At 42.7% G+C, this 23,617-nt stretch overlaps 1 protein-coding gene across 34 annotated transcripts in view; it reads left to right on the top strand.

Annotated features, from left to right (window-relative positions):
- The window catches only part of ST7 (suppression of tumorigenicity 7), a 295,626-nt gene that overhangs the window by 221,729 nt on the left and 50,280 nt on the right, over positions 1-23,617 (top strand). For all 34 annotated transcript variants that reach the window (XR_011387010.1, XR_007920237.2, XR_011387008.1 and 31 more), the window contains 1 exon segment: positions 14,506-14,620. Coding sequence is in view for 29 of the 34 variants with exons in the window: in XM_070069824.1 (XP_069925925.1) it covers positions 14,506-14,620 (115 nt within the window). In the remaining 5 variants the exon portion in view is untranslated.

Here is a 23,617-nt window from a genome sequence, read left to right on the forward strand (position 1 = left end):
ATTTTGCATGAATTTTTTGAAGACCCAGCTTAGGGAGAGAGATGGAAAAGGAAGGTTAAGAAGTGAGTCCTTGTGGTCTGCAACATTGACAAGCTGGGTAAAGGAGATGTATCCAATAATCTGAGAAGGAACAACTGGAAAGCTAGGAGTAAAACTAGGTGACTGGGGGTATCATGGAAACTGAAAAAATAAAGAATTTGAGAAAAAAAATGGGGGACCAAAAAGTAAAGAGGACAAGGCATTGGTGGTCTCAGTGAAATTAAAGAGGAGGTTTAGGTGTGTGCTGAGGTCTAAAGGTTTAAGATGCCTGTTGGGATCTATGTCCCATATCAGAGTACATGGATTTGATGCCCTGGAGCCCTGGCTTCTGACAGACACTTCTTGCTAGTTTGCATCCTGGGAGGCAGCGGTGATGACGCGGGTATTTGTGTCCTTGTCACTCACTTGGGAGACTTGGATTGAGTTCCTGGCCCCAGCTGCTGTAAGGCACTGAGAGAACGAACCAGCAGGTGAGAGCTCTCTGTCTCTGCCTCTCAAATAATTTTTTTAAAGATTTATTTATTTATTTGAGTTACACAGAGAGAAGGAGATGCAAAGAGAGAGAAATCTTCCATCTGCTGGTTTACTCCCCAATTGGCTGCAATGGCTGGAGCTGTGCTAATCTGAAGCCAGGAGCTTCCTCTGGGTCTCCCTCACAGGTGCAGGGGCCCAAGGATGTGGGCCGTCTTCTACTGCTTTCCCAGGCCATAGCAGAGAGCTGGATCGGAAGTGGAGCAGCCGGGTCTCGAACTGGTACCCATATGGGATGCTGGCACTGCAGGTGGTGGCTTTATCTGCTATGTCACAGCCCTGGCCCCAATTTTTTTTTTTTAAGAAGATGATGTTTAGTAGGAGAGATGGTGTAAGATTACTGGTGAGCAGTACGTTCTATTCAAAACAGTGCATTTTAGATGGTGTGGAGGTCTGGAGTTTGGCTTTGATCTTGGATGGCTTACCTATAATGGAGACAGTCTTTTGCTTGGAGAAGAGTCTAACTGACTAGATGGGATTTTCACCTGCACTGAAGTCCAGAGTAGGACTATGGAGTCAAGTGCTGCAGTCTTTGGTATATGAAGTCTGCTACCTGGTAGAACACATGACCAAAGGATGGGAACAGGTACTGCTATATTGCAGCCCAGGCTTCTGAGGGTCAGAAACTGCTGTGTTGGGATGCGCTTTGGGAGAGTTAGAAGACAGTTCTAATCCTGCACGGTAGATACAAGTTCTGTAGGGCAAATGAACAGCTGCAAAACAGGGTGTGAACTCAGGCTAGTGTTCTGTCAATAGCATTCGGATGTTTGGGGGGAAAGCCTGGAAAGACTTGGGGAGGAAAGAGCCCTGGAAGGCTGAGTGATCATGCAGCAGCACATATATCAGGTGAATATCAGAGGTTGGGGTACTGACCTCTTCCTGTTGCCACAGAGGAATCTCCCGTAACATTCAACTCTCACTTGACTCTACTGAGAGATGCCTGCCAAAGCGAGTTTTTGTTAACTGTACCCCAGATAACCAAATGAGTTAATCTCCTGAATAGTGTTATTTACCATTACCCATGTGAATGTGGAAGTCTCTGCCAAACACAGTGATTGTGGTTTTGGCACAAAAAGTCCTTTCTGACAGTACTTGTTGGCCAGTGCGTTTATCTGCTTGTTGAGACCACTGCTGGACAAGAGAGCAGTGCCACGTCATCACAAGGGGAAGTGTGGTGCTGTCCTCCTGTCTGTGGGCCAGCTTCCAAGCCATTCAACACGTGCATCAAATTGTTCAGGTTTGTTCATGATCCCAGGGCTAGGTTGCAGACCTATTTTAAGCTGTTAAAGATGAGAAAGAAATGCTTTCCTCGAAGTGTTACCCATTGCTTTTGAGGAGGGCATAAATTATTCTTTCCCTCAAGGCAGTATGAGGCCAGCTTCTTCCCTCTACTCCAACAACCTCACCCTTGTGCTCCCTGCAACTGAAGTTTACCATTGAGTTTAGAGTAGAGAAATTTCCTCTATACCAATACAGATAACATAATAGTACTGTTGGGACCAGCACTGTGGCTAGTGGGTTAAGCCACTGCCTATAGTGCTGACATTACATATGGATGCTGGTTTGAGTCCTGGATGCTCCACTTTAGATCCAGCTCCCTGTTGATGTGCCTGGGACGGCAGGGGAAGATGGCCCAGGTACGTGCGCCCCTGCCTCCCATGTGGGAGAACCAGATGAAGTTCCAGGCTCCTGGCTTCCACCTGGCCCAGCCCTGGCCATTGTGGTCATTTGGAGAGTGAACCAACAGATGAAGGATTTCTCTCTTTCTCTCCCTCTCTCTCTCTCTGTAACTCTGACTTTCAATTAAATAAATGTTTTTAAAAAAGTAGTGCTGTCAAGTTTTTAGTTTTGGAAAGTCATGTTCTTAGATGTCTAAGGTAGAGGTAGGCGAAGATGCAGCAGTTAAGCTGCCACTTGGGACACCTGTAACCCGACTCAGAGGCCCTGGATTTGAGTTCTGCTTCTGCTTCTGATTCCAGCGTCCTGTTAATGAGCATCCTGGGAAGCAGAGGCAGCAGGCAGTGGCTTGTTGCCACCCACATAGGAAACCTGGAGTCCCCGGGCTCCTAGCTGTAGCCTGATCTGGCCCTGCTGTTGCAGGCATTTGGAAAGTAGATGGAAGATCACTGACGTCTCTCTCACTCTGCCTTTCAAATAAAAATAAATAAATAAATAAATATTTTTGAGATATAAGGTTAAAAATATAAAGTAGAAGCTGACAAAGAATCTTTGAAGATTTGTATGTTCTGACCAGGGTTGTGCTTGTGTTATCTTTAACTGAGCAGAAATGGAAGAGGAAGTTTTACAGTGAAAATATTTTTGTTAAAAGCTGTATAAACATGAAGATTGTCTCATTCACTGAAATTTTGGAGAAAAGTTCCCTCTCTGGAATAAACTAGGCATACTTTTCACAGAAAAAGTAGATTAATTATTTAGATAGCCTTCTAGCCCTTTGAGTCTTTGGGAGACATCCAGCTGTCATTGGAAAATCATCACATGCCTACAACTGTTACTTCTCTCTTTAGTTCTCAGTGATGTGTGCATATATATATATATATAATATATATGTGTCTATAAAATATGTTCATTTCAGTGAAGAACTAGTGAACTGATGACTTAACTAATTGACCTCACAAGTCTTGTATTGTGCATGTTACTTTTCAGTAGATGTAGCTTAATATTTGCCTTTGGATTAGTTCTGAAAAATGACATCTTGTTATTAGTGTAGCTTTAAGCCTCTCGGGATGGCATTTACAGTGATTTTTGTAAAGGGAGCTCTCCTGAGTCTCTGAGGACTCATTCTTCCCATTCATGGCCTTTAGTGTCAGTAAAAATCACTGGCAAAATTATAACCATGCTATGGAGAGTGTCTTTTCTATTTTCTATTTATGCCTTTATTTGAAACCATAATTAAGTAATGTCAAACTTGCAACTATAACAAAATAGTATCTGCTGTTTGCATATGATTCAGGCCAAATTCTATAAACTTTAATTAGGCCAAGCTTGCATTGACCTCAGTAGGAATCTGGCCGAGGATCTCTTTTAATTACCTCTGCCTTAAAATATGTAAGAATTTCCCCATTGCTTTTCTCACTCAAGGAACAATACATGGATAGCTAAACTAATCAAATGTTTAAATAGAAACAAATCAAACTTGAAGGGTTTAAACTGTTGTTTTCATCCTGTAATTCAGCTGAGAAAAAGCATGCAGACTGTAGTTCTAAATTATGTCCATAGAGTATTTCAAATCCAGTGAATTAACTCTCCTCTTTTTTTTTTCCCATTTGAGCTCATAAATGTTAACCTCAGAAGTGCCTCAAATTCTTTCATTGAAATAAACTTGAACTGACAATAACCAGATGATGTAAAATTGAAACTGAAATTCTATCCTTGGCCCATCCCATGTTCTTCCCCATAGGTATTAAAGGAATTGTAGGAGAGTTAGTGTTTTCATTCTATGTAAACTATAATATTTGGGCAAAACAGGGCATATAAATTTCTTGCTGCCAGGAGAAAGCAATTACCACTGTGGAGAAGATAGCGGGCAATAAATAAACAAAACTATGTGAGATAGTGAGTGAGCTCAAAGATTTATTTAGAATGACTTAGCTTATAGAAAACAGGCCTCTATATTTATCATATGCTTTCATTCAAGCTTGATATGAGAACTGTGGGCTTTTCTTATTAGAAGGGCTAATTATATCACCAAACCACTTTTTGTACATTATTTTAAAGTAAGTAAATGGAGATCTGCTCTATTGTGTAACTAAAAACAAAAAGGAAGCTAAGCACACAGAGCAAAACAAATAGCCCTTTGAAAATGCAGCCTAGCTATGCCAGCATTAGGAAAAGATGGTGGCCCCAGATACATCTGGATAGGAGCTGTACGTGCACCGTGAGTGAGGTGTTACCCCAGCCCTGCTGAGGAGAAAAATGAGCTCCCCTGGTGTTAGGAAACTCCACTCTCCCTGACATTAAGAAACCCCACTGTTTAAGAGACTCCACTGGCCCTGGCTGTAAAACCAGATCTGACTGCGAAGCGGGACGCGCTCTTGACTTCTCTAATAGGCCTCCTCTCCCACGGCGAACTTTCCTTGTGTGTGTGTCTCCTCTGCAGTTTTGAAAACAAGGTGCCAGGGGAGTCATTGATGTGGTTCTGGAGAAGAAGCAAGAAGGAATTTTTAGATGGAAATGTTTTCTTATTAATGCACATGGTCAAAGCCTAACTCCGACCCTAATCCCAATGCTAAGAGTCAGGGGAAGAATTTACCCTATAGTTGGTTTAACTCTGAGCTACCCTTTGGAATGAAATAATAATTCCTGTAGTTCCTCATATCCCATCCATCAGTGAACCTACTCTCTGGAATTCAGATATAGATGAAAAAGCGGCACTCCAAGTTATGTTTCCTGTCAGATTAGCAATTGTTATCTCGATACCATTGTTGAAATCAAATACAGTATATGAAAATCTATTAAGCAGATATTTTGGAGGAAATTTCTCAAAATATTGTGCAACCAGAGATACCTTCTATTTAGATGCTAGGAACAATTTGAGGAGCCACAGAGTCAGACCTCCAATGAGAAGGAAACAATTTTTCCTCAAAAGGCAATTAGGAATTAGAAAAATCATGATCTAATGAAAACCAAACTCTTTGTGGCTTGAAGAATTACACTTGACAAGTATATCTAACAAATTTCATGGTTTTGTGGAAGAAATTTTTAAAGTATAAAATATACAAAGAATACGTAAATAATATATAAAACATATCTCTACTACCTAGAATTTAAAATGTAAGTAAAAATAATACATAGTAACAAATTAATTAAAATTTTGCAGTTGATTTACCTTTTTATTTTTTTTTTTATTTTTTGACAGGCAGAGTGGACAGTGAGAGAGAGACAGAGAGAAAGGTCTTCCTTCCATTGGTTCACCCCCCACAAATGGCCATTACGGCCAGTGCGCTGGGCAGATCCAAAGCCAGGAGCCAGGTGCTTCCTCCTGGTCTCCCATGCGGGTGCAGGGCCCAAGGACCTGGGCCATCTTACACTGCCTTCCCCGGGTCACAGCAGAGAGCTGGACTGGAAGAGGAACAACTGGGACAGAATCTGGTGCCCCAACCAGGACTAGAACCTGGGGTACTGGCGCCGCAGGCAGAGGATTAGCCTAGTGAGCCGCGGCGCTGGCCCTTACCTTCTTTTCTTAAAAGAACTAAAGCAATGTATACACCAGCCACCCTCCCTTATTTACATTTCCATAATATGCCCCCCATGAACTACATGTAGTATTACTTTTGTGCATTTTTAACTTTAAATTAAATGGTATCTGGCTTGAACCTGTGTTCCACAGCAAAATACTTCACTCAGAGCCATTTGATTTCTGTTCTCATTTAGATATCTTAATTTGTAGCCCATTCATTTTGTCTGCTATCATATTTCATATGCGTATACCCCATTTTATGTATTCAGCCAGTATTGATGACAGACATCCTCACCAATGTGTAACTCAGCGTGTGGCTCCTCAAGGATATGTGCAAATATTCTCTGGGAAGTTTAGCTGGAAGAGGAAGTACTGGGTTATGGGTTAGGCCTTTTCCCAATTTATTAGAATCTGCCAAACCAGCTGTGTTTAAGAGATGTTGTACTTTTAAAATATAATTTCATTACGAAGCTCTTGTAATGAAGACCTTTTGGTTTTTATATTTTTTTCATATTGACCAGGGGTTGACAAGCTAATCTGGTCTCCTACCTGTTTTTGTAAATAAGGTTTTTGTGGGAACACAGCTCTGCCCATTCATTTAGGTACTATCCATGACTGTCTGAGCTACAGTATCAGCATGTAGTAGTTGTAACAGAGACCATATAGCTTGAAAAACCCTTTATAGCAAGAGCTTCTAATTTCTGTAATAGTATTGTCATCATTCTATTTAATTCTTATCTGTTTTGCTTTTTAAATTATCTAATATTCAGGAGTGGGTGTTGTGGCATAGTGGGTTAAGCCACTGCTTGAGACACCCGCATCCCATGGCACGGTGCCTTGTTTGAATCCCAGCTATTCTGCTTCTGATCCAGCTTCCCAGTAATGCAAGAAGGCAGCAGATCTGTCACCCAGATGGGAGATCCGGGTGGAATTCCACTCTGCTGGCTTCTGCCTGTCTGGGGAATGAGCCAGCATATGAAGGTCAATCTCTGTCTCTCTGTCTCTCTCTCTCTCTCTTTCTCTGTTTCTCTTTCTGTGTTATACTACCCTTAAATAAGCATTAAAATTACCTAATATTCAGCCATATGAAGAGGATGATTTTAGGATGTGATCAGAAAGTAGAAATGGTAATGTGAGTCGGGTGGGTGCTAACATGAGGAAGGGGTAGGAATCTGAGGACATGCCCTGAGAGCTCTGAGACCCAAGAGAGAAGGAAACCAAAGCTCAGAGAGGTTAAGCAATCTGCATGAAATCACACAGGTGGCAAGCGGCACAGGCTGGATTTCAACTCAGAAATAACTCCAAATATAGGGTGCTTTACTCTGTAATACAACTGATTTCTTAAAAGCGTATAAACACAATACAAAGCAGATATGCAAGTATTATACTGGAAGCATAAGCAAAATAGCTTAGTTCTGCAGGACTTGGCAGCCCAGAGACTGGGGTTCTGATGTGTTGAAATCTGGACTCAGTGTTGATGACTGGGTTTGAATCATAGTTCCAGCACTGACCTTGGCTGAGTCACTTAAGCTTGCAGCCTTCATTGTTGTTTGGTGGGGTGGGGTGGGGTGGGAGGGAGCTCGCCTGTAAAGTGAGGAGGGTGTTTGGACAATCTCCATGGGCTCCTCTGGCTCTCACTTTCTAGGATGCTGTGACTCTAGGAGGTGGCATTTGATCTGGGCTTGGGAGGGTGTGGTGATTTTGACAGGCTGCCTTATACATGCAGGGGGGAGTATTCCAGGTGGTGAAAGCAATCTGTGCAGAAACACAGTGGCTAGGAACTATAGAAGGAATTTGGGAATGGTGTGCAACAGTCTGGTCTGACAAGGCCAGAGTTCAGTCCTGTAGAAGATAGGAGAGACAAGAGGGATCTGGCACTGTGCTGAGGGCCTCGAAGTTATGCTGAGGAGCTGGGAGTTTCTTTGCTGGAATTGAGAACTTGAAAGGTCCTTGGCCCTATTTTTAAGTATCTCTGTCCTGTGACCTAGCCTGTCTCTATATAAATAGTTCCGGTGATGGAGGAGCCTTCCTTAGACCACCTATTCTGTTTTTAGACAGCAGGTGGTGGAAGAAAAATCTTCTGTACGTTGAGACAGAGTTTATGGTTTCTGGTTACACCTTTTTCAGAGTGTAGAATGGAGGATTATCAATGGTATAAGACCATGTTCAGGGGTCAGCACTTTGGCATAGCTGGTTAAGCCACAGCCTGTGATGCCGGCATCCAATATGTGCACTGGTTCAAGACCCAGCTGTTTCAGTTCTAATCCAGTTTCCTGCTAATGTGCTTGGGAAAACATCAGAAGATGGCCCAACTGCTTGGGCCCCTGCACCCGTGTGGGAGACCCAGATGAAGCTCCTGGCTCCTGGATTTGGCCTAGCATAGCCCTGGCAGTAGTAGCCATCTGGGGAGTGAACCAGTGGATGAAGATTCTCTCTCTCTCTGTCTCTGTCTCTCTCTCTTTAATTCTGCCTTTCAAATAAATAAATAAATCTCAAAAAATTTTTTTTAGGAATGTTCAGTAGACCTGTGGTAGTATGCAGTATGTAATAGTACACACCCCAAAGGATAAGAACTTGAAAAAGCTTCTAGGAAGCATTCCAGCCATGAAATATGTGCTAAGCATCCATGATGGGTCAGTCATTGACCAAGAATACAGATGAGACAGAGTTCCTGTCCTCACAGACTTCCCAGGCTCACGGGAGAGGAGGATCCATAGACTGTGGGGACAGGGATTTCGGTAATTCAGATTGGGAATAATTAACCTGCAGATGAAAGCTAAATAAGAGGTCAGAAGCTGTGGCAGGTAAGGCTTCCTGGAGGTCAAGGAGCTGGGCAGATTGACCACAGCAGCAGAGAGGAGAGCTCAGAGACAGAAACATGAGTGGCTGTAGCCTGGTTACAGCATTGGAAGCTGGGATGTGGCAGGAGTGTGGTGTGTGTGTGAAATGGCTACAAGGAAGGCTGGCACTGCAGCCAAGGACTGGTCACAAGGGGCTGTGTTTTCTGTACTAAGGATTTGGGGTCGTATCTTGAATTTGATGAGAAGCTAATATCTTGGAAATGGTCATCACCACTCCCAGTTTATCAAATGTATGTCTACTCCTTTGAACAATATTAGCACATATAGAAAATATGAAGGAAGAGGTAAAAATCACCTTTAACCTCACCAGAAATAGCCACCATGGAAACATTTTGGTGAGTATATGTCTAACCAAGTGTGTTTTGTGAAAGCATGAACTTACTGTAAAATGCTCATAAGTCTCTATACGTTTTTTAAAAAATACTTATTTATTTGTTTATGAGAAAAGCAGAGCTACAGAGTGGGAGAGAGACAGAGAGTGAGATAGGATTCTCCATTGGTTCACTCCCTAAATGGCTGCAACAGCAAGGTCTAGGCCAATCCAAATCCAGGAGCCAGTAACTCCATTCTGGTCTCCCACATGGTTGGCAGGCCCCCAAGTGATTGGGTCATCTTCCACTGCCTTCCCAGGTTCTTTTACTACACACTGGGAGCTGTTTTGGGAGCGGAGGAGCTGGGACTCTAACTGGCATTCTGATATGGATGCTGGTATCACAAGCTCTGGCTTAACCCACTGCACTACAATGTCAGCCCCAAATCCTAATGTAGCAATGCATGCCAGCATTTCCCAGGCCATGTCATTGAAATGTCTTTTTTTTTTTAAGAACTTAACTTTCTATAACTACATATAATAGCCCCAAAATAACTATATCTTATTATACTTAAATTTTTCATAATGAGTTCAATTTTAGGTTCCATGCATTTGTTTGCACCATTATAAGTGATATTGTGATAAGTAGCTTTGTTTGTAAATTTGTGTTCACACATGACTCTCTCCTTGGGATAGGCCTAACTATGTTAGTGGTTGCCTTTTAAATAAGGCCATGATGGACTCGGTGTACATGTTTAAAGGGCCTTTATGACAGCATTGTAAAGGGTGGATTGGAACAGAGGTGATCTGGAGGCAAGCAGATGAATGTGAGTAATTTAGAGAAAGTATGAAGGCATAAACTAAGTTGTTGGCAGCATGATCAGAGAAAACAGGAGATGGTAATCATTCCTGAGGTGTTCGCTTGCATAATAGAGCTTTCTGCAAACTTGGCCAAAGTGATCAGCATTTTTTACATATTACTTCAGAGGTAGGGGCTTCCAGGATGGCTGTGGTGGAGAGGAAGGAGAGGGTGATAGGAAGAACAAGTCTGAGCTGTCCTGGGAATGAGGAATTCCCAGATAGGTATTAGAAGCTTTGCTTCTAAGGACAGGAAGCACAACTGTCAGGAAGATAGTTTATAAGTCGATACAGTGCCCAGGAGAAGGGTCAGAGCAGGATGCTAGGACATGAGTGCTAGCCCCATACAGATGGTGGTCCTGAGGCCCTGGGCACAAAAGCGGTGCTAGAGGTGAGGCTGTTCATGATGAAAGGATGTGCGCCATAACCTGGGAGGAGACTTACGTAGCAGGCAAGGTGGTAATCAGAGAAGGAGCTATCAGATATCACCATAGGAAAAGATCAGACGAGAAAGGTGTTGAGGAAGCCAAGAAAGTGGCAAGAATTTCAAGGAAAAAAACATCCTCTGCCAAATGAAGCAGAAGTCAAATAGGAAGAGGGCTGGAGGGTGTCCCTGGGAGAATTTAAGTCACCTGTGAATGTGGGACAGATTCAGAACTGTGGGCAAGGTGAGCCTGACTGGTGATGTCGTGAGGAGGAAATAGAGCAAAGAAGTTCAGTATTCGTGGCCTTTTTTGCTAAGATTTTGTGAAGGGCTGGAGAGGGTGGTGGATGAAAAGGAGGGTTTTCTTTTTCTTCTTGTTTATATTAAATGAGGAGAGCAAGATTTTCAAATTGTCATATGACTTCAATTACCCCTGCAATATTTGCTTTTTGCCATGTTTAAAATCTGTTTATTGGTGATTATTTTCTGGACACAGTGTACCCTCTCCAACATTCCAATGAAAGCAGTGCTGCTCAAACCCCTAGCATCTTTTTTTGTTTAAAGATTTATTTAATTATTTGAAAGGCAGAGTTACAGAGAGGCAGGGGCAGAGAGAGAGACAGGTCATCCATCCGCTGATTCACTCCTCAGATGGCCACAATGGTTGGAGCTGCGCCGATCTGAAGCCAGGGGCCAGGAGCCTCCTCTGGGTCTCCACAGGGCCCAGGGTCTTAGGTCATCCTCCACCACTCTCCCAGGCCACAGCAGAGAGTTGGACCAGAAGTGGAGCAGCCAGGACTTGAACTGGCACCCATATGGGATGCCAGCACTACAGGTGGCAGGTTTACCCGCTATGCCACAGCACCAGCCCTGCTCCTGGCATCTTACTTCAGGTTTTGTTTAAAGCAGTGGAGCCCTCCATGTTTGTGCATACAGTCTTTTTTTGACAGGCAGAGTGGACAGTGAGAGAGAGAAACAGATAGAAAAGTCTTCCTTTGCCGTTGGTTCACCCTCCAGTGGTCGCCGTGGCCAGCGCGCTGCGGCTGGCGCACTGCGCTGATCCGATGGCAGGAGCCAGGTGCTTCTCCTGGTCTCCCATGGGGTGCAGGGCCCAAGCACTTGGGCCATCCTCCACTGCACTCCCTGGCCACAGCAGAGAGCTGGCCTGGAAGAGGGGCGACCGGGACTAGAACCCGGCGCCCCGACTGGGACTAGAACCTGGTGTGCTGGCGCCGCAAGGCGGAGGATTAGCCTAGTGAGCCGCGGTGCCGGCCCGCATATAGTCTTTGGGTTTCAATGAGACTGAGTTTGTAAGCTTCAGCAGATAATATTTGGGATTGCAGTTTCAAAATTACAGAATGTGACTTGTGTCCTTGAAGTTTGATCATTACCTGAGGAGTTGGCTAAAAATGATAAATGTTATAGTTTAGGGAATGTCTTTATTGTGTTGCCAAGTGCTGAATGACAGAGTTTTAATTTTAACAAGCTTTAATTAGAAAGAGAAAAAAAAATCAAAGGGGTGATGTCAACCAGAATCAAAGTGAACCAGAACAAGAAATACTTTTTTATTGGTTACAGAATATCAACAGTATGTGGTGTAGTCTTATTCACTTCCTTTACTAACAATGAAAATTCAGCAGGTCAGAGATTCTTATTGAATACATCATCATTTAGATAGGAGTTTTCACTGATAATATGATATTCTTTGGGGAAGCAAAAAATTGTTTTTAAACATGTTAAATGATTCTTGGCTTCAAAAAATGGTAAATATTCCTATTAAAGGAAAAAATGTATAGTCCATACAACTGGCTTCTTGTTTAGCAGTGAGTCTGTTTTTGAATATCATCTCTTTCAGTGTAATTACTGTAAAGAAGTTGACATCACATTTTTTTTTTTTTTTTTTTTTTTTTTTTTTTGACAGGCAGAGTGGACAGTGAGAGAGAGAGACAGAGAGAGAAAGGTCTTCCTTTTGCCGTTGGTTCACCCTCCAATGGCCGCCGCTGCAGCCGGCGCACCGCGCTGATCCTGGCAGGAGCCAGGAGCCAGGTGCTTTTCCTGGTCTCCCATGGGGTGCAGGGCCCAAGCAGCTGGGCCATCCTCCACTGCACTCCCTGGCCATAGCAGAGAGCTGGCCTGGAAGAGGGGCAACCGGGACAGAATCCGGCGCCCCAACCGGGACTAGAACCCGGTGTGCCGGCGCCGCAAGGTGGAGGATTAGCCTATTGAGCCACGGCGCCGGCTCAGAAGTTGACATCACATTTTAAGGGGTCATTGTGTTATCATAGAAAACAGCTACTCATGCAGCAGATGAAAGAGTGGAGAATAAATATGTGATTTTTGCTGTATAAAGAGCTTGGTTGTCCAAATTTTTACTTTGCTGTAAAATCAGATTTTGCTCTGAAATTATTGGTCCTTTCTTCTTTCTCCTTGCTTTCCAATGAAATTCATTGCTATTTATTTGAACTCCTCATTGACCTCTCTTCCTCCCATCCAATCTAGAACCTTTGGGCCAATCACCACTGTGGTCAACTCCCTTGCTTCTTGACTTTTCATTGAAACTAATCCATCTTCCTCAGCTCAGACCTATAGTTTGACATCTTGCAACTGCTAGCTAAAACTTGACAACTGTGGCAGTTGGACCTCCCCACCCCTTTTAAAATTCAGTCTCCAGAATGTTAGTCCCTCAAGCTGGCCTCTGCAATCCTTGTTTGATCTCTACTTTGTGACTTTTCTACACTTCTACCTTAACTGCCTCAGTCTCTGAAGATGACCTCTATTTCTGTTTTGTTGGGGCAACCAGGCAAGAACTCATGGGCTTATTTCTTACTACTCCCCCAGTCATTACCTACAGGACCTCCCTCAGCCACATTGCCTTCTAAGACTTTCCCACCTCTTCTTTGTCACCAGACTGCCTGAAAGAGTAACGCTGGTGTCCCCTTCACTGGCTTCCATCTAGACTGCCCTGGACTAACTGACCAGGGAACAACTGTGAAAGCCTGCGAGGCATCTATCAACTCTCTCCTCAGTTGGTTTCTCTACGGCATTTCATCATTATTGGATTTTTTTCAGTTTCATTCTAAAAAAATGAATTATTTATTTATTGGCAAGGCACAGTGACAGAGAGGGAGGGAGGGAGGGAGGGAAGGAGAGAGAGTGAGAGAGAAAGAGAGAGAGAAAGAGAATCTTCTTTTTTTCTGGTTCACTTCCCAAATAGTGACCCCAGCTAAGGTTGAGCCGGACCAGGAGCCAGGAACTCCATCCAGAGCTCCCACTTGGGTGGCGTGGACCCAGCTACTTGGGTTATTATACACTGCCTTCCCAGGAACATTGCCAGGAAGCCGGATCAGAATCTGATACAGGATGCTGAGCTGCAAGTGGAGGCTTAGTCCACTATGTCACAACACCTGTCCCCATCTTCAGTTTTTATTAAAAGCTCTCTCTTTTGGACTTTCTCTCACCTAAGGTCACAAATTCAAAATTGCTTTTTTTCCCAAAGTATCAGGGATAAATGAAGCATTTAATGCTTTACAAAATAATAATTGGTGTGACAACTTATTATCTAGTATAATTATACTTTTAAGAATCAGAGGCTGATGATGTGGTGTAGTAGGCTAAGCCTCCACTTGCAGTGCCCAGCATCCCATATTGGCACTGGTTCCTGTCCTGGCTGTTCCTCTTCTAATCCAGCTCTCCGCTTATGGCCTGGGAAAGCAGTGGAACATGGCCCAGGTGCTTGGGCCCCTGCACCCACATGGGAGATCTAGAAGAAGCTCCTGGCTTCGAATTGGTTCAGCTCTGGCTATTGCAGCCATCTGGGGAGTGAACCAGCAGATGGAAGACCTTTTTGTCTCCCTCTCTCTCTTTGTAACTCTGCCTCTCCAATAAATAAATAAAATCTTTAAAGAAAAATACAGTAACTGAATGCCACTCTGATTGTCAAGTTTTTTTCCTTCGAAATTGTACTTAAAAACCCAAATGTTATGAGGATTTTTGGATTTTTCCTCTCTTAGAAGCCCCCCTCCATGCCGCTCTGGCTGGAGGTCCTTGATTCTAACAAATACTTTTAAATCTCAAAAAAAAATCCATATGGTATGTCTATATTATATAAATATGTGTAATTCAATATCAATAATACTTTAAAAATAAAAAATTCTTTCCTAAAATCTGTGTCATAATCATTGTACTGTATGTAAATATACCAAAAGGTATATCTTGTTTTCTAAATATGTACAATAAAATAAAAGAAATATGTGTATTAACTACTCCTTGGTTTCTTATTTTCTAGTTGATGAAGGAGTTCCCTCTGCTGAGCATGTTCAACATCCATGAAAACCTGTTAGAAGCGCTTCTGGAGCTACAAGCGTATGCTGATGTCCAGGCCGTCTTAGCAAAGTATGATGGTAAGTGCTTGGGTTTGTGGTTTTTTTTTTTTTTTTGTACTTGATTATTCCTTTCTTCTTGATATAGTCCAGTGATTAGATCAGAGGGAGAATTCAGGTAGCAGAGCACTTTGGTGACTTTGTTCTCATGGATTTTTAACCTCCGTGCTACCGTGATGGTTTCAGAAGGCCATGCCCTCTTTCTCCTCCTCCTCCCGCAGACTCCCCTGACCCTCTCTGTCAGGCAGTTATGCAAACTCTGCTCTGTCCCCTCCATGGTCAGCAGTCACTCAGCACTTCTGCAGGCAGCATGTGCCTTGTTCGAATTTTTGCTGCGACGCCACATCAGTGACAAGTAACTGTTGGGTTTGTTGATTCTTTGGAGCAGTGTAGCCCTTGCACATGTGACAAATCAGTAAGCATTTGGGCATAAAATAGTGTTCCCTTCTCAGGTCTTTTCCTCCTTAGCAGATTACCTCCATTGCTTTACACAGCAGGCCTTGAAATCCCTTTGCTATTCTGATTACTGAACAGTGAATGTATTTCACTTTACCTGTTTCTGTTAGAACAGAAAAATAAACTGATACGCCTGGAGGTTTAAAAGCTCTACTACTCCTAATGCCATTATTTGTGAACACACTATTTGATGAATTGTACAAAACTTATCTGTATAATTACCCACTGTGGTGTAGCTGCTAGGCTCTGCAGCTCGTTGTAATATCTGCCTTATTTTGATAAACTCTCACTGAGAGAAATGTGTTTGTAAAATTGATAGTAGGGAGTGGTTTCTTGTATCACGTAATCACTTTCTTGCTTTATAACATATTCTTTAATAAGATTATTCAGTGTATTTAAAGAATTATTCAGAATACAAATTTCCAGAAATTTTTCAAACATATAGAGCAAACTATACCGTGTGGGTCTTATTTGTGGCTGTAGTTCTTGATAAGAAGTCTCTGAAGCGGGTTAGAATTGTTATTCTCTACAGTTGGGGGTACTGAGGCATTGTGAGACTTTGTTTTTGTTTTCTTCCAACTCTTGCTCAAATTCATGAAACAAGCCCCCAGCTGGCGATGGCATCATCATGCCTGTGCAGACATGACCATGCTTTGAAACAAGATATATGCTACCTAGTATGGAATTGATTTTAGAAAGAGAGAAAAGAATTTGTATAGAGCACTTTAAATTAAACAAAATAAAGACTTGTTTGGCTTTCATGTCAGCTCATTTTTATTCTCTGTTTATGTGCTGGAATCTCACTGTTCAGCTGAGCTCTAAGCTTTGAGGCTGCCCTGTAGACAAGAGGCTCATACATTGAGGTCCTTGCAGTACCAAGGAATCCTGCCCCATGCCCATAGCTGCAGGTGCCCGTGCACTTTTCTGTTTGCCACCAGAAGCCACCAGTGTATCACAGGGTTCCAACGTTCTCACCCCTGGTGCTGACCTGTACTCAACCTGATACATCGAGGCTTAAGAAATAAAGATTTAACCAGTGGAGCCTCTGGGATCACAAATCTCATAAGGCTCCTTTCATGGAAATCTCAGTTCATTACAGAAATCATCAGCCTTGTGTTCTAAGACTGATTGTAAAATAAAGAAATGAACTCATTTGGAGCTTTTCATTGTCTCCATATATCCCATTGCACAGCCTCTGTTCCACAACAACCAAAAGCTGATTTATTAGATTCTGATAACATATGTTCCCATTATTTGTTACAACAGCTGTCCCACCCTCTACTAAACTTGGCTCGCACTTTGAAAAATTCTTTTGTTGCAAATGGACAAACCCGCCATACCAAGGCCCTTGTGTTGAGCTTTGTTTATGTTGTATACCTGGCAACAGAGATGATGTTCTTGTTCTTTATTCATGGAAAAAGAGCCTCATTAGTGGCAGGACACACGTTGTTGCTGAGATGCCTCATTAGGGGTTTTGAGTTCGGTAATTGTCAATAGAGTGTGGATGACCTAACCTCTGAATTCTGAAGGGAGTTTTGGTGCTGACTTGGCCCAGGCCCGTATCATTTACAGTAGAAATATAATGAAGTGGCTGCTGAAGTTAGTGTTCTTGAGGGGTGAGCTGCAACCACTCAAGACTGTTGAAAAACATGCTTCTTGTTCCTCACCCTGTACCATGAAATGGGTCGTTTCGCATTTATCTGTGCTGCTTTTCCTGGAGGCCTGAGGGACCTTGATGAAGCTGTTAGCCCATACCTGGACCTGGGTCAAGAAGTGGGTGCATTAGAGGTGTGGCGTTCAGACAGCTCGTGGGGGTGCCCTGTTCTTCACCCTGGCTCCTCCATCATCGTTATCGTCCATGAGATGCTGCAGACGGTACTCCACCCCACTCCATGGAGCCCCTCCAAAGCCGCAGGATTATGTTGTCTTTGTGAACTGGAGTTCTCTGTTTGGGTAGCTATTTCTTGGGTGGTTTATGGATGCACAATTCTTTTTTTTTAAATTTATGCTTTTTTTCTCATTTTTTAAAAAGATTATTTATTTATTTATTTATTTATTTATTTGAAAGTCAGTTACACAGAGAAAGGAGAGGCAGAGAGAGAGAGAGAGAGAGAGAGAGAGAGGTCCTCCATCTGCTCGTCCACTCCCCAAGTGGCCACAACAGCCGGAGCTGCACCGATCCAAAGGCAGGAGCCAGTTCTTCCGGGTCTCCCACACTGGTGCAGGGACCCAAGGACTTGGGTCATCCTCCACTGCTTTCCCAGGCCATAGCAGAGAGCTGGATCGCAAGTGGAGCAGTCGGGTCTTGAACTGGCGCCAACACAGGATGTCTGTGCTTCAGGCCAGGGCGTTAACCCATTGTGCCAAATCGCTAGCCCCAGGTGCACAATTCTTTATAACACTTGCTAGATGACTGAGTTATCTTTGTTTTCTGTTTTCTGTAAGTGGTATTTTGGGAAGCAGCACAATAGGATTAGTGCTGCTTCTCTGATCTATGCAAAAAAGGATTTAGAAAAGTGACAAGGCCATGAAAAAATGTTCAGGATCACTAGCATCAGAGAAATGCAAATTAAAACCACAATGAGGTTTCACCTCACCCCAGTTAGAATGGCTCTCATACAGAAATCAACTAACAACAGATGATGGCGAGGATGTGGGGGGAAAAAGACACTAATCCACTGTTGGTGGGAATGCAAACTGGTAAAGCCACTATGAAAGACAGTTTGGAGATTGCTCAGAAACCTGAATATAGCCCTACCACATGACCCAGCCATCCCACTCCTTGGAATTTACCCAAAGGAAATTAAATTGGCAAATAAAAGAGCTGTCTGCACCTCAATGTTTATTGCAGCTCAATTCACAATAGCTAAGACATGGAATCAACCTAAATGCCCATCAACAGAAGACTGGATAAAGAAATTATGGGATATGTACTTTATAGAATACTATACGGCAGTAAAAAAAATGAAATCCAGACATTTGCTACAAAATGGAGGAATCTGGAAAACATCATGCTGAGTGAAATAAGCCAGTCCCAAAGGGACAAATATCCTATGTTCTCCCTGATCTGTGACAACTAACTGAGCACCTAAAAGGAAACCTGTGAAGTGAAATGGACAGTATGAGAAACAATGACTTGACTAGCCCTTGTCCTGACTGTCAAGGACAACTTACTATTTTATTCTTTTTAGTATTTTTTGTTCTACTTAATACCATTGGTTGAACTATTTAATTAACACACAATTATTCTTATTTAACTGAAAAATTAATAATTATATAAATCTATATATATATTTATATATAAATATATAATTAATAATTAGTCTTATTTAACTGAAAATGATCTCTGTTAAATATAAGAGTGGGAATAAGAGAGGGACACATGCTCACTTGGACTTACTTCTAATGGTAGAGCTAGAAATGTGCCTGGGGATTCCAATTCAATCCCATCAAAGTGGCATGTACCAATGCCATCTTACTAGTTCAAGTGATCAGTTTAAGTTCCTAATTGATCATAATGATAGGATTAAGTGTCAAAGGGATCACACAAACAAGGCTATTGTCTGCTAATACTAACTGATAGAATTAAAAGGAGAGAATGATCTAGCATGGTAAGCAGGATACACAGCAGACTCATAGAATGGTAGATGCCCTAAACAGCACTCTGGCCTCAGAATCAGCCCTTAAGGCATTTGGATCTGGCTAAAAGGCCCATAAGAGTTTTGCAGGCATGGAAAGCTAAGACACTGGCCAAAAAAAGACCTAAATGAAAGATCTCTGTGAGTGAGATCCCAGTGGAAAGAATGGGCCATCAAAGAGGGAGGTATCTTTCTCTGAAGGGAGGAGAGAACTTCCACTTTGACTATGGCCTTGTCTAAATAAGATCGGAATTGGTGAACTCAAGAGGCTTCCATAGCCTTGGCAGCTCATGACGAGTCTCAGGTGATTACTGATGCCATAAATAAGAGTGTCAATTGTTAAATCAACAACGGGAGTCACTGTACACCTACTACCCATGTAGGATCTTTGTCCTTAATGTGTTGTACTAAGCGAATTAATGGTAAAACTAGTACTCAAACAGTACTTTATCCTTTGTGTATCTGTTTGGGTGCAAACTGTTGAAATCTTTACCTAGTATATACTAAGTTGATCTTCCATATATAAAGATAATTGACAATGAATCTTGATTGTGGGGAGCAACTGGGAGCAACTCTGACTAGACTAAGTTACTGGAATTAAGACTTATTCTATGCATCTGCTTTCCCACAATATGGTGCTGAGAAGGGAAACAGCTTCTACACAGCTGCCTCCAGTTCAACTAATAAATAGCAGGACCTGCTCCTGATTGGAGGAGGGCAGCGTACTCGGCGTGTGGGTAGCAGAGTTGGGATTGGTGGAAGAGGACTATAAAGGAGGAGAGAGACAACATGCACCAGGAACATCTAAGAGGAACATCTGAGCAGCCCCCGAGAGAGCCGGCCGGCGGTGTGCCGCTCCCCCGCGGAAGTGGGGAAAGTGGCAGGGGGAACCGCCCTTCCACGGAGGTGGAAGGGACGGTAGCCAACCCGGGAAGAACCAGCAGCAAACCCGGGGAGGGCCGAGCAGACGAAAGAACAGCGCAGGGTCCTGTGTCGTTCCTCCACGAAGACGGGGAGCGACATTGATGAAGAATGGGATGGGAGAGGGAGTTGGGAGATGGGATGGTTGTGGGTGGGAGGGAGGTTATGGGGGGAAAAGCTGCTATAATTCAAAAGCTGTACTTTGGAAATTTATATTTATTAAATAAAAATTGTTAAAAAAATGACAAGGCAGGGCCAGCACTGTGGCATACCTGGGAAAGCTGCCTCCTGCAGTGCTGGCATGCCATTTGGGACTGGTTCAAGTCCTGGCTGCTCCACTTCCAATCCAGTTCACTGCTAATGTGCCTGGGAAAGCAATGGATGATGGCCCAAGTCCTTGGGCCTCTGTATCCATCTGGGAGACCTGGATTAAGTTCCTGGCTCCTGGCTTTGGCCTGGCTCAACAGTGGCTATTGCAGCCCTTTAGGTAGTGAGCCAGCGAATGGAAGATCTCTCTCTGCCTCTGCCTCTGCCACTCCTTATCTGTAACTTTCAAATAAATAAATCTTTAAAGAAACAGAAACAGCAACAATAACAAAAAAGTGACAAGGTATGGCAGTGATGGTAGTGGTGGTGGGGACATGTTTTAGGAAAAAGATGGAGGGAAAATGTATTCCTGTTTCCCCATGCTTCTTCATCACTATTAAAGAATATGTTCGGCTTTGAGATTGGATGTCATTGACATTCACAAACTCCTCATGCAGTCAAGTACTTTAGAAACCTAGGGTCCCTCCTAGGATTAGTAGTTAATTGGTCATACCTCCTTGTAACCTGTGGACTAATTTTGATTTGGCCCCTGAGACAACTTCTCAGGTTTTATTATTCTAGTCATTAATCTGGGATGCTATCTTGCCATCCTCTGGAGTTTTCGTACTCATCTATTTGCAATTTGTTAGCCAACCTTATAGGTAGGCAGTTTTTATTCAGGTGATTGGTTCTGGCTCTGTAATGTCCTTCATGTTGACTAAAATAGCAACAATTACCAGCAACAATGTACCAGTGTCAGACATGATTCTCAGCTTTACATGGATGAATTCATTTATTCTCACTACAAGTGTATTTGGTAGATACTATTGTTATCCCATTTTACTGCTGTAGCAACCAAGTAACTTGCTTGCAGGAAGAGCCCAAGATGTCAAGTCTTGTAGATGTTATGTTATTAGAGAACAATTTTGTTAACTATAATGTGAATTCTGTGAGTAAAGGAAAGCCAAGTAGAAAAATGCAGGTTGTCACACAAGTGACTGCAGGCAGATGCTCTTAGTCGTCACACCCTGCTGTTGGCAGTATTTTAAAAATTGTTTTTATTAATACTATCATTGTTCTTATTATTAGTTATAGTTTATGAAGAACTTACCATGCAGGTTACTTAAACCCTCACAATAACCTTGCAAGGAGGTAGTTATTCCATGTTAGCAGAAGCAGAAACTTAGGTTTTGTGACGTTAAGTAATTTGCAAGTCCACATTCCAAGAAACCTGCAGAGCTGGGATTCACGTCCAGATCTAGCTGGCTGGAGAGCCCATGTGTTTTCCATAAACATAAGCCTTGCTATAAAGTGATGTGCTCTGTCTCTCTCTTACAAAGGCATGGTGAGGGCTTCAGTGATGCCACGCTGTCTTTCAAGGTTCCTTTCTAATTGTTCTGTAAGAAATGAGTATATCTGCATTTGTCTCTCTTTCTGAAGCTATCTTAAAAATATGATTTTCCATCTTCCATTGGTTTGTACCTGATTTCTTTAGTCACACAGGGAATTCTGTGCATGGTGTTCATTTAACTTGAGATTTATCTTCTTTATTTTTCCTTCAGTCATATATCTGCTTAAAAGACAGCAATGTTTTCAAGATCATTTAAGCACAAGAACCTTCATTTAGAAGCCATCAAGAATATGTGAACATTGTCACAAGCTTGGGATTGCCTTCCAGGAGAAGTTTGTAGGCCACCTAGGTAGAAACTTCAGTTCCAAAGATTAGGGTTGTAATGTGGGAAGGAATTCATGAATGAATTCTTGTTCATTATCATTAGTGCACTTCCATGACTGAGCAAGTGAATGTGAATGTGAGTGCTACAAGGTAGCTTATATGCAGACACACCTTATACCTCTGGTTCTGCTGTGTCTAGTTAAAGTTCTCAGTGCTTTCCAAAAGGCAGTCACTGGGGGTGGGGTTAGTTGGGGGTGGGGGTACCACATGAAGCAAGTCCCAGCTCTGCCTTTCACTAGGTGAGTAAAGTTGAACAAACTGCTTAACCTTCTAAGCTTCTGGAAATGGAATGGGACTTAGAAAGGCTCTCTTGCCAGAGATCACACACCTAGTAATTAATTGTGAGGATGAAAGGGGTTCAGTCCATGCTAAGTATTCAGATCAGTGCGGGCCACACAGTAGGCGCTCAGAAACTGTTAGCTGTTATGAAGAGCCACAGTTGCCACCTGTGCACTTCACCACCATTCGTGATCAATCCTGCATCAATGCAAAATGCATAAAATGTCACTTGAAATGAGGGAATAAGAAGACTTGTGCCTTCCCAAAAGGCAGTATTCTGGCCTGTTCTTAAAACTAATTATGAAACTAATGGGACATATCAATAGATACTTGAGAAGAATACAAATGTTTAGTTTTACCTATAATCAGTTTTTAAACTTTTGGGAAGCTGAAAAGAGAAATGTCAAGTATTTTCACTCCTGTTCAAAGGACAGATTGTTTCTCTGGGTTCACAGCAACCTTAGCTCTGAGCAGATTGTACCAATGGAAGTAGAAATCCAGGCTCTTTGGGATATTTACTCCATTAAGTCATGCAGTGCTTGTCCTAAATTTGGGGGCAGAAACTTCCCTGTAAGGAACAGCTGGTCTTTTTTATAGTCACCAATGTTACATAAATGCAACTATATCAAGACCGTTTTTACTAATGCCATCAAGCCCATCCTAAATTAGCATTATTATCTGCCATCTGGTAATGTGCAGAGGGTGTACTTTGTAGAGCAGGACATGTTTCTAACACTGGAGGAATTACTTTCATCTCAGTAGATTGAAAGCAGAAGTTCTAAAGAAAGCCATTAGGGAATCACTCTGTGTTGAGACTATCCTGTGAATAAGCCTTTTGCTGATATTATTTTGCAGAGTCAGCATGTAGTTGTAAGCAACAATGTTGTAAACCTTGTTCGTTGCCCAAGGCCTTATAGCCAGCATTAATGATTCAGCTATCATCAGTTACTTTGAAATGGTCACTGGATAATCTGCCTTTTCCATTTATGTTTGAGGAGTGAGCGAGAATAGGAAGGATTGAGATGTCAGGAGGGTCAGTGAATAAAATCGGTGTTCATTAGCACTGCAAGTGTCAGATTCCCCAACTCAGTGCTTCTCAGGCAAGTTTAAAAGAGTTTTGACAACGCAAGCGCAAGCAGCTTCTGAAACATCCACCACAAAGTCAGGCTGCATTTGCCAAAGAAGGTGTAAGATGCTGTCAGTGCCTGGTGACAGACCCTAAACCTACTCCAGATTTCTTCCCTGAGCTGGCTGCTACAGAGAAGATCAATACCAGGCAAGTGCTGAAAGGGAATCCTTGCGTAAAAGTTGGGCAGGTGATCCTTCTTTGCAGCTTCCAAGATGAAATAATTGTCAGCACTGAAACCGTGGGCTGTGGCTTCAGGCCTGTGTGCACCAGTCACTGAGAAATGATGGCTCCTGCATAGCTTTGCACAGGATGCCCTGCTGCTCTGGACACCAAGAGGTAGCTCTGCCAAGAGAACTAGGCCTTTGAGGTTACTTTAACGCACATGATAGACTGTCAGGGGGATGGACTCGCACATGCAATGAGCAGGAGTTCCGATAATAGATGTCATTTCAATGAGGACTGTACACATGAGAAACTTCTCCTGTCTCTGATGATGGAAGACCTTTTATGAATGCATACATCTGTAATTCACACAGTTGGCACATGCACAAACC

Source organism: Oryctolagus cuniculus, chromosome 3, assembly GCF_964237555.1.
Source record: "Oryctolagus cuniculus chromosome 3, mOryCun1.1, whole genome shotgun sequence".
Taxonomy (NCBI): domain Eukaryota; kingdom Metazoa; phylum Chordata; class Mammalia; order Lagomorpha; family Leporidae; genus Oryctolagus; species Oryctolagus cuniculus.